Source organism: Borostomias antarcticus, assembly GCF_949987555.1.
Source record: "Borostomias antarcticus genome assembly, chromosome: 16".
In the NCBI taxonomy this organism is placed as follows: domain Eukaryota; kingdom Metazoa; phylum Chordata; class Actinopteri; order Stomiiformes; family Stomiidae; genus Borostomias; species Borostomias antarcticus.
This window is the reverse complement of record NC_140249.1, coordinates 9,180,145-9,192,254: the sequence shown is the minus strand read 5'-3', so window position 1 is coordinate 9,192,254 and position 12,110 is coordinate 9,180,145. Positions and strand designations below refer to the sequence as shown.

Here is a 12,110-nt window from a genome sequence, read left to right as displayed (position 1 = left end):
CTCAGTCAAATCGTGCCTCTGTACAAATCATCTTGACTGGCCCAGAGGCCTGAGATCATAAGCTTGCCAGTGCCTTGATCCTTTCCCCTTCAGCTTCTAACCCAGAACTAGATCTGCCAGGTAGAAATTAATGTTGATTGGGTATTACTGTGCTGGAACTTCATTAGCCTTGCCTTCACTGGACAGAATAACGATGTGTATGTCTGTGATGATATGGGCCCATTACACTCTTAATTACAGTAGGACCTGCTGTAGTAGTAGTAGTCAACCATAGTTATTACTGTATTGCAGTAGGACCTGCTGTAGTAGTAGTCAACCATAGTTATTACTGTATTGCAGTAGGACCTGCTGTAGTAGTAGACAAAACCTTCTTCAAGGGGATTTGCTCTTTAAAGTCGCACTGAAATGAAAAAAGCATTCTGTCCCATTTTGGTTCACATAATTGGTCATAGTGTTCACCTATTCATGTATGCCAAAAAAAAAAAAAAAATCTACTTTTGTTGTAATCTTATATCAAAGTATATAATTTCTTACTTCCTGGAAAACGGTAGGTAACGTGCAATGACGACAACAGGTACCTTAGATTTTAGGCCAATAATCGCACGACATCCACCCGTCAATCAACGCTATCCTTCTATCGAATCTGTCTAAAGTTCTTAAAACCCGTCCACTTGTCAATGTTCCAATCAAATTCCTCTAAACATATGTCCCACCCTCATAGCTTGTCTGCGTCAGAAATACGTCAAACTACGGAAGTTAGATGATCTCAAAGGTCTTGCAGTGATAATCATAATCATTCTACGAGTATTCAAAAGTCTCAAAGGCATCATTTGATGAAAAAGAATGAAACGTTGTCGTTATGTAATCTTTAACAAAATGTCAGTACTAGGATTAGAATGTCAGTGTCTAGAACAAGCGCCCAGCAGTTCCATTCATGATCAGATCAGTATTATAATGTCTGTCCCTTTCACTCCGTCTCTCAAATGGGAGAATGTTCCCTTTGAGAAACTTTTTTTCCCAGTAGAGGTGCTGTGATCTGTCTATTTAATGTCTATTCAAATTACATGAGAATCACACAAAAATCCAACGTTACACTTTGCCTTCATTGTTTCCAGCCTAGGCTCTGTGCACATCTTCCAATCATCGTCTGGAGAAAAGACATCTTATTTGACATTTTATACATTTACCCTCTGAAGGTTGTGGATGAAAGTTGTTATACTGTACACTATAGTCCCTTCTGACCTTAACCAATGATTCATCACACTGTAGGTTACATTACCTCTACAGTAGCTCTCTATGCCTTGGCAACCTTGGCAGATTCACTGGTATGATGTGTACAGTAGCATGGCAAAAGCTACTGTATACTGTGACATGCTTACTTTCACCGATCCAGCTGCATTATATCAGTGATCCTATCCATTCAACATTAGATCAGTGATCCTATCCATTCAACATTAGATCAGTGATCCTATCCATTCAAGTCTCCGTTCTTTATCACATGGGTTGTAGGGTGTGAGTTACCACTAGTCTTTATCTACAGTGTCCTTATCTACAAGCTATACAAATCTGTGAACCAGATCACAATTTAATGCTGTGGTGGCATGGATATGAATAATATTTGAAAACATGTCCAATATAATTACATGTCCAATGCCACCAATGCCTTTAATTGCAAAATAACAAATCAAAGCTTCTAAGAGCAGTGTATTTCTGCTCCAAATATATCAACTATCCATCTTGCAGAGCACCGAGGACTGTTTTCAGGAGGCACAACTGAATATCAAGTGGAGAGCCGACTGCATGTTTCTTAATTATCATGACAGGCCTCATGAGTTCCCACAGTGTCGCTCGCCCGCCTGCGATCATCCTCAGATCATCCCTTTTCCCTTTGCCCCTCCGTCTAGTGTCATTGTGGGACATGAATAACTACCTTTCACCTTTGTTTCTTCAATCATCTCCCTGAAAACACACCCTCTCCCTCCCCCATCACCCCAGGCTAAAGTGTTGCTGTTCATCAAAATATGGCAGGGGACTGCAATGGAGGCTGACTACGGTCTACAACGCTTCAACACTGTGCTTTGTGGGCTGGACAGTGCACCACATTTCATTGAGTGTCCCACCTCTGGTTTCGGCATTCATTTTGTTTTACTACATGACAACATGCAATATTATTGTATTATTATCCTTTGAGAGTAGTCCTATAACTTTGCATTGAGGCGTCACCACTCATGCACCAGAAAGTCCTGTATATGTATACAGTACATATATATGTAAGTTTGGGAATTTGAACCCCAAAGCTTTGATCAGTGTAGGGGGATCTCCATCTGAAAAACAAATACTGTGCAACTTTCACTGAGATGTTGAGCTACAATCTCTCTAATCTCTCTGCATTCGAGTTTGTTCAACTCAAAACTGTGTAAAGATATCCTCTAGCCCATTCCTCAAACACATCCTGAAAATATGAACAAACTCTTCCTTAAAGCTACACTAGGCTTTGTGAAACCTTAAAGCATCTAAAGTGGGACAAACTTAATACATTGAGGTTGCTTTTATTTGGAGTCCATCAACTATTGATGGCATATTGATGACATGACAAGAGGTATTAACCTGACCAAGATCCACACAGGATCGAAGTGTTGCCTCATTAAATGTCTAGAAGTGGAAGTGTAGTGTGCGGGCTCTTCTATTTAGTCTCATGCGTGACCCTACAATGTGGATGTGCGTATGATTCTAACATGACAATATGCATCATAGCAAGGTACAGTATACTGTAGCTAAACAGTAATGAATATGTATTCCACTGGACCCCTTATAACATATATTGATCAGTGGTGGCTGTTTTAAATCATTCCTCCTTTTAATTAACTCTACTTATACCCTTGAAGGTGGAGCAGGCGATTTTGAAACAAAACAAAAACCGGAAGTGTAAGGTAGATTTTGGAGATCCAACCTACAAAATCCCCACCCCACCCCTCTCTTCAGGCCTCTGTCCCAAAGGCACTCCTCCAAACTGGGGGAAAACAATGGCTGTTAGACAGGTACGTAGGTTGACAGGCAGGTAGGCCATCCAATCATTTAAGGTGGTACCTCTGATTGGACAGACTTATTACAGTCCTATGACTTCCACATATTACAGATTTTTATTTTTATTTTATTTTGTGTCAGAGCATTTTATTTATTGATTGCTGTCAGTATGTAAAGAAAATTGCAAAAACATATCAAAAAGTGCTTCTGGGTCAAATCGCCTACCTAACCTTTAAAGGGAATTTAGGTTATTATACTGTGAACTAACATTGTCATCTTGCTTGGCCAAAATAGTTTGTTTGTTCGCTTCAGGTCTACCAACATCAGTACCAACTTCTAGCACACAAACACAGTCACTAACAAGAGTCGCTGGATCTCCACTCTGGCCATGGGGACCATGAAGAATGTGGGGCAGGAGACTGGGGTTTCACTGCAGTTAGCCAGGAACACATTGGGCTCTAGTACAGGGAGAGCTGGAGGCTAGGGAATTATCCAGCTCCGCTATCAGTGTTAGTTAGCGGGGCCTGTCAACCTGGCCCAAGCCCACCGGAGATGGTGGGGGCCTCGGCTTGTTGCACAACCCTACCCTGAGCCCTCATCATAGCTCTTGCTCTAACAACACCTCGCTTCCACCACAAAAAGGCTATCTCACAAAACCCACACTACAGGTATACTGCCATATCTCTTCAAGTGTGCGTTTGTGAGTGTTGCTGTATGCTAAAGTAGTTTGGATATTGGAATATCCATGAAGGGCGCTATATAAATCCAACTTGACAATACCATACAAATCTACATTTCAATGACTTACAGATACTGTAGCACTATCATTTGTATGTAGGCTACAATATACAGTACACAATGTAAAAATGAAAAGTTGTAACTCCAGTTTGGACATCAACTAAGTTGCAAGGAAGGGTGGTCTGTATGAGAGCAAATTCAAGAGTCCTAAAAATGCAGGTTTGGCATTTCGGAGCAATCTGCTTTTTATACTGCCTTTGGCCGGCAGAATACAATTATTTCTCTCCAAATGGCATCTTTGGCACGAGCAACCCTTGCAAGAGACATTGTATTGACAATCCAGTCATGTTATGCTGCAGCTACAGTGGCCCCATCATGATCTGACAATTTCATATGGGAGTCGCTACCGAGGCCTCCGGCAGCTGGTACTGCCGTTAAAGCTTCCACGGGTATGCCATTTATGAGGCACAGGCATTACAGGAAGTGTCTGGAATAGGCCGCCCAGAAACAGGAAATCCCCCTGCCATGCTATAAACCCACTCAACTGACTTCACAGCGCTGACTGAGCAAAGAGGGGCAGGATAGAGACGGTCAGTTAGGTCTAATGCCATCTGCAACAGTTGGAGGGTAATGGGCTGTGTCATGGACCTGGCGCTAAAAGTCCATCCACTCGCTGAACTATACATCAAGCTGAAATGGAGAGGCAGAAGCAAAGAAAAAAGAAAAACCCCCCACATAAAACATAATATGCTTGAATAGGAAAACATACCGCAAACACATTGCATATAGTATCATAGCCCCTGCTTAAAAGCCCCCGTGTTTGGGATGAGTGTTTCCACTCAAGCATATGATGTGGTGCGTTACAGTGCCAGGTCATCTCACAGGCGGATCATTCTTGGAAGCTGCACCTACAGTAGTGCTTAGCCCATGCATCCCCTCGTTGTCCACGCTGCTGATTGGATGGCAGTGAAATGTGACTGCGTCAAGGTGTGGAGTTTTGTAAAGGATACCCAGCCAGATTCAAATATCTGCCATCTGGACGGAGTGTTTACAGCAGGACAGACGACCCTGCAGTGCTGTACCAGCACACCGCTGCAAACAACATCAAATACAAACTGACTCACTGATATTTTCCAAATGTCATACATTTCATAAAGATTCCTCAATCCAGTGAAGCAGTGTTGATACAAGGTGGTTGCAATGGTGTCGGAGCCTATATCAACATATATTTTTCATAATGGTAGTCGGCTGGAGCCATTTGAAAGCAATCTATGGTGAGAGAAATGTGTGTTATTTCTACCATTGACAGGAGTGAAGGTATGGAGACATTCCAACTCTGCACATTGCGTTGAAATTGGTTGTACAGTAAATGCAGTTCAAGCTGTGGGTTTAATTTAGAAGGAAGGAACGCTATCATAGTAATGCAATGAATGGAAAACTGTTCAGCTGCATGGCTAGTTGCAAAAGGTTATGAACAGCAGGGTCTCCATCTCTCTCTTTAATTCAATTACAAATCAGCATCAGAGCTTTGGGGGGAAATGTTTCATAACTCATTCTCAGCTAAACTCACAGAGCACTGGATCAAGACGAGTAAATGAGGGAAGCAAACTCAGCCGTACAGTACTTCTACGCCCCCCCTGTTCCCCCACCCTGGCAGAACCCCATCTTGGCTCCACCAGTAGATGGGTTTAGTCGGTTCAATCCCACCGGTTTGCTTTAATGACTCCTGGCTGTCTCAGGGCGACATCGCTCACAGAGCTCGCAAGGCTTTGCTATTCTGCTCATAGACCAAACAGTTTTCTCAGAGAACGATTATGTCTATCTATCCTTCTATAGATCTATCTATCTATATGTCTATCTATCCTTATGCTTAAAAAAAACTGAGGTTATGTTACGGCTCGCATGCCCTCGCCTCCACAACCGCCTCCCTCTCTCCCCTCTGGGCCCGCTGCGCGCTCGGGGCGTCCTACGCGCTCTACCGCACGTCGCATCGGCCCGGGCATACAACGCTCTGACTCTCCGGAGTTTCCCCCCACTGCCGGGCGTTCCCCGTCTCCGGCCAGCTCCGCGGACTCGGCAGTCTCCTCCCTCTCCGGTGACGAAGAGTCGGATCCCGACATGCCCAGCACATCGGCCCGTGCGCAAAGACAAGAACGGCGCGCTCGTCTCCGACGATGACGCGGGCGCGGCTCTACTCACCGGTTTCCATTTATCATCACCACACCTGTCCCTCGTTCTGCAATCACCTTCAACCTCTACAAGAACCTGGTCTACACTCCACTCATCGCCAGATCTTACCATAACCCACATGTGGTAAAGTATAGCCTAGCCTACAATCTCCTTACCCGTATTTTGTAGTGTTTTTTCCCGTTCCCCGTTTGTGATTACTATCACTCACCCTACCTCTCCTCCTCGTCTCTCCAGTTCCTGCCTGACCCACGCCTGTACGACAACCCTGCTCCTGCCTGACCCACGCCTGTACGACAACCACGCTCCTGCCTGACCATCGCCTGTACGACAACCCCGCTCCTGCCTGACCATCGCCTGTACGACTACCACGCTCCTGCCTGACCATCGGCTGTACGACTACCACGTCCCCCTTTGTGTTATCTCATTAAATCGCCCCTCCGGGCTTTACCGTCCCTTGCCTCCTCCTTTCCTGTTGCGCCTGGGTCCCTAACCAAACCCTCACAGGTTAGACCAAATGCCATATATGCAACTGATGTACCATCCCAATTACCTTATAGAGAAAGCTGGAATGGCGAGACATGCTTTGACCTTTGACAAGGCACAATATGGAAACGTAAGCTCCTGCATTTTGTCCATATATTCAGAGTTAAGAGTAAAAGGGAACTACTCACAAATAAACAATTATAGGCCCATATCAAAACTCCCGTTTTTAAGTAAAAACATTGAAAAAGCAGCTTTTCAACAGCTGAACAACTTCCTGGCACTAAATAATTGTTTTGATTTCTTCCAGTCAGGATTTCGACCACACCACAGCACCGAGACTGCTCTTGTTAAGGTCTTCAATGACATCCACTTAAACACAGACAATGGCAGAATTTCAGTCTTAGTATTACTGGATCTCAATCTGGAAAGCGCTGCATTCGACACGGTTGACCACAACATATTACTAGGCCGACTGGAAAAATGGCTAGGAATTTCTGGCACAGTGCTAGACTGGTTTGAATCCTACTTGAAAAACAGGGACTACTTTGTGTCTATAGACAATTACACATCTGAGCGGACAAAAACATTTACATGCTCCCACTAGCTCAAATTATGGAAAACAACAATGTTACCATACTGTAGTTACGCAGACGACACATACTTATATCACCATATCACCAGGGGACTATAATTCCATACCAGCGCTGAGTAAGTGCATTGGACAAATCAACAACTGGATGTGCCAGAACTTTCTTCAACTAAACAAAAATAAAACTGAAGTAAATGATTAAAAGTCAGCGCTCGGCTCCAATCAGTAATGCTAAAAACCACAAATGAAGCCAGAAATCTTGGTGTAGTCATGGACTCAGACCTGAATTTCAACAATCACATTAAGACAATTGCAAAGTCAGCCTACTATCACTTGAAGAATATATCGAGAATTAAAGGATTTATGTCTAAGTCCTTACTAAGACTAAGAAAGTGGATCACATCAGTCCAGTTCTGAGGTCTTTACACTGGCTTCCTGTCAAATAATTGACTTCCAAATACCACTGTTGGTTTATAGAGCACTGAATGGTTGAGGGCCAAAATATATTTCTGATCTGCTGCTACGTTATGAACCATCTGGATCTCTCAGGTCGTCTGGCACAGGCCTGCTTTCTGTCCCCAGAGCTAAAACAAAACATGGAGAAGCAGCGTTCAGTTTTTATGCTCCACCTATCTGGAACAAACTTCCAGAAAACTGCAGGTCTGCTGCAACTCTCAGTTCTTTTAAATCAAGACTGAATACTTTTCTTTTTGCCGCTGCTTTTTATTAAATCAAATAATTATTCATTCATACACTGCACTGTAGCTTTCATTCCTGTATTTTATTTTTCCGGAATTTTGTTTTAAATGTCCTTTTTTGCATTTCATTTTATATGACCTTGTATGTGTTTCTTGCACTTTGTCTTGATGCTTTTAATGTCTAATGTTAAGCACTTTGAATCGCCTTGTTGCTGAAATGTGCTATACAAATAAACATCCCTTGCCTTGCCTATTTCCTACAGTGCAAAAACATAATTTGACTACCCCACACAATGTACAACGCCATACTAATCTTTGCTTGTAATGTGTTACCTTTGGTATAACAGAAAACTAGAGAATAGTTCATTTTAGGTCATGTTATGGTTTAACAGAGATACTCACAGGCTAGGAAACAGTCCATGCTGAAGGAGATGTTGTCCACAGAGATAGATGACCCTTGACCTGGCCCGTCAGTGCTAAACTGGAGCCAGAACCTGAGGACAGACAGAGCATGCCATCGATGATCTGGCCTCTACCTAACTTGGGTTTCAGAAACAGTATATTTCAAACCGAAACATTGGGGTGAGTCCGCAAAGTCGGCTGGAAGGCAACAGCCATGGCAAAAGTAATTACGCCAAATTATAACTGTGATAGTCATACATTCAGACTTGGCATCTTTACTTTTTCCGTGGCTGTTTCTTGTCATATCTCTCCATTGAGGGTACATATCTGGGTATGTCTGGGATTACATCCTCCTACTAATATGCTGTCTCCAAGATCTGTGAATGAGGAGTAAATGAAGACAAATGGAATGGACTGACATCCTTAAATGGAGCTTATCTCCAGGGTGCATCTTTATCCACAAAGCTCTCTTTATCATGGCCTACATTTCAGAGGTCTTGACAAAGGTTAGGCTTTGAGGCTTTACGGGTCAATCGTAGGTACAAGGACACACTGCAGAACAGATTCCATCAACCTGGGAATTCTAATGTAATCATTCAGAAAAAGCGTGATTATCAAGGCTTCAGCGATCAAGTGAAGAGCCCATTCAGGCAGAGATGAAACAAGACTGCGTTCTCCTTCCTACTTTCTCTTCTTTTTCTTTTGCCGCTTCATCTTCCTGCACTGAAAAATCAAGAGCCACGATTAATTGGAAGGAAAAGTGTATTGATTTTTAGAAAAGAATAAAGGGGTAGGGACCACACAGCTACTGTTAAACCCCTATGGGTCTCATTAAGTTTGAAGGGTGTAAAAGAGGCTTAGCCAGAAATTGAATGTAAATGGTGATAATCTAAAGAAATAAAATGAGGGTAAATCAAAGTGGTTCATCACTTTGTCATTGGACCTGAACAGTGTCCTGCATTTTCATCCATCTCGCAAATAATACACCAGTTCTTATGACTGTGTGGTTTTGCTCGTTCTTTTACACTTTTTCAGTCAGTCCATGTTGGTCAGTTGTAGAATCTGACTAAATCAAATATTCCATGGTTATTTTTTGGGGACTTTAAGAAAGTGTATTATGTTTGTCTAAGACTGATTGACTTTGGCTGTAGTGTTTCAGTCTGTAGACTGGGGGTTTGACGTACCAGTCTGTGAGTCCGTACAGAGGGACGCTGATCAGTCTCCAGCCCCTCTCCGTTTGGGCCTCACTGGAGTCCCAGAGTTTGCGTTGTTCCTCTGGCCCTGTGCTGTTCTCCACTAGCCACAGAGACAGAGCCCCCTTCTGGGGACCACCAGCACACATCCAGAACCGCACCTTTTGGAGACATCAAACAGTTTGAATTTACTGTAACTCGTAGAAGACATCATGTCATATTCTCAAATACTGTACATTTTTTGAAAGTGTTAAATAGTAATATCTTTAATAGTTGATGATGATTGGTGATTTATTATTATTAGTTATGCCCAGGGCCGCCGACAGGGGGGGGGCAAAGGGGACAGTTGTCCCCGGGCTCCAGATCAGGGGGGGCCCCAAACTGACCCTCTAACCTTGAAATAATATGCTGGAATATTTTGTCAAAAATAAATATCTGTGAAGACTTAAGATAGTATTTGTCAGTCACATAAAATCTTGTCATATTTTATAATGATAATTTTCCTTGACATAGTGGTCAAGAACAGATCCACGTCCCCTCCCTGTAGCCCAATGCACAAATGGTTTGGTCCGTCTTAAGTTTAACATCACTCAAAGCAAGCAAATATAAAAGCACTGGAGGAAGAGATGACCCACTTGCCCACGCATCATGGGGCAGTTTTCTGACAGAGGCAACTGCTGTTGCCAGGGCCATGGGCATCAAACCCAAGTTCACAATGAGACAGAGAAAGAGGAAGAGGAAGCGCTTTTCTGATGTCAGATTCAGAGCATGATGCGATAGAGGAAAGCCCAGCAACTATATTCAGAAATAAAGTGTTTAATGTCGCTATGGACAGAGTCATTTCCCAGTTAGGTGTACGCTTCACATCAGTTAAGCAGATTTGCGAGGAGTTCGGTGTTTTATGGAAATTTAGAAACATGTTCAAAGATGATATCAGAGCGGAGTTTTTTTTTTTTTTTAAGCTTCTGAGTTTAAAGTCAGAAATTCTGACTGAGTTTTTTATCTCAGAAATTCTGACTTTAATATCAGAAATTCTGACTTTAATCTCAGAAGTTATTTCTGACTTTTTTCTAAGAGATTCTGACTTTAAAGTCAGAAATTCTGACTTTAAAATCAGAAGCTTAAAAAAAGAATAAACTCAGTTGTTGGCCCTAATGCTCTTCTGTATATATGACAGGGAGAACATATATTTTCGTAACTTTTATTTTTAATTAATAAAATGAACATTTAAATACACAATAAAGACTAAAACGTTACCCTTTATATAAAAAAAAATATATATTTGTTACTATCATGTGTGAAGTCTGGACCAATCAAAATGGGCCTTTTTGCGTTCTCTCCGTATAATTTACGTTTGGTCAGCACAAGTTAGACAAGTCAGACGTTACGTTGTTCATCGGCAGATGTCTAAACAAACTTGTAGTAAACGGGATAGTATAGTATAGATAAACCATGGCACAGACGTCGCTTTGCAAGTACGTTAAAAGACTTCGCACCGAGTCGCCAGAGTCCTCAGCTGCCTCATCACAAGTGTCTCCAGGGGCACCACCATCTCCCTAAGCTAGTGCTCATGCTAGTAGTGCTAGCTCAGCGCGGGATGAGGGTCCTGTTGGCGGGACAGAAGGGGCTGTCAGTCAAGTTCCGGCGGCTCATTGACTCCTGTGGACCTGTCCGCTGCAGATGACCAGCCCAAACTCAGGCAGTACCCCATCTCACAAGGCCAGGAGCTTCTCCTCACACTGGTATGAGAAGTACACATTTTTAGAGTACAGCATTGTCAAGGATGCAGTATTTTGTGAAATGTGTCAGGGTTTTGGTGAGAGAGGCGGGGAAGATAAATTGAGACGTGATGGATATAAGGACTGGAAACACATGAACACGGCCTGTTATAAAAATGAAAGCAGCAGAGCTCATCAGATAGCTATCGAGAAATACAATAATTACAGAGAATGCAAGTCCGACCGTGGCACAATCATCCATCAGCTCCTCAACAGAGAGGGCCGACAAGGTGAGGTAATAGAAAGAAATAGGGAGCATTTTAAAGTTATACACGACATTGTGCTCACATGTGCAAAACAAGAGATACCTCTACGCGGATTCCGGGAAAATGAAGATGAGGCGAACGCCGGGAATGTCCTCGAGTTGTTTAAACTCCTTTGCAAGCACAATCCAGATATACAAAAACGACTGGATGCTATCCCGAGTAATGCAAAAATGCTCAGCCATGACATGGACTTGGGCCCAGTTCCCCTTCCCCTCACCCTAACCCGGGTCCGTATCCTTTTCCCACCCCCACCCTACCCCCGACCCCTGCCTCTAACTGGACCCAGGCACACTTACACTCACGCTCACACACACACAGACATACACCAGTCCTGGGCTCGGATCCCCTCCCCCTCACCCTAACCCGGGTCCGTATCCTTGTCCTACCCCCACCCTAACCCAACCCCTGCCTCTATCTGGGCCCAGGCACACACACACAGACACACACCAGTGTTTGCCATACCTCTCCCATGATGCTCTTAGCCTTTCTTGCTCTGAAAATGTAATTTGACGTAATTTATTGCTCTATATATGGCTCTGTGTGCTACTAACCCTGTTCTGCCTCCCCTCTCCCTAGTGCCTCTCTCTCTCCCTCCTATCTTCTAACCAGGTCCAGTGGACCACCCTGAGTCCGATAGATACCCCTGTGTCTGCTGTGGATGTCGTAGCAATTAGTTAACACACACACACGTACACACAGACATACACCAGTCAACTTCCGGCTTTAGGCCTGGGCCCAGTACCCCCTTC

General features: G+C 43.4%; 1 protein-coding gene across 1 annotated transcript in view; it reads right to left on the bottom strand.

Moving 5' to 3' along the window:
- Positions 1-12,110, bottom strand: part of alk (ALK receptor tyrosine kinase) — a gene marked incomplete at both ends in the record, with an annotated part of 479,282 nt that overhangs the window by 37,540 nt on the left and 429,632 nt on the right. The window contains 2 exons of the mRNA XM_084451093.1: positions 8,125-8,216; positions 9,309-9,478. Coding sequence (XP_084307219.1) covers positions 8,125-8,216; positions 9,309-9,478 — 262 coding nt within the window. The remainder of the gene's footprint in view (positions 1-8,124; positions 8,217-9,308; positions 9,479-12,110) is intronic.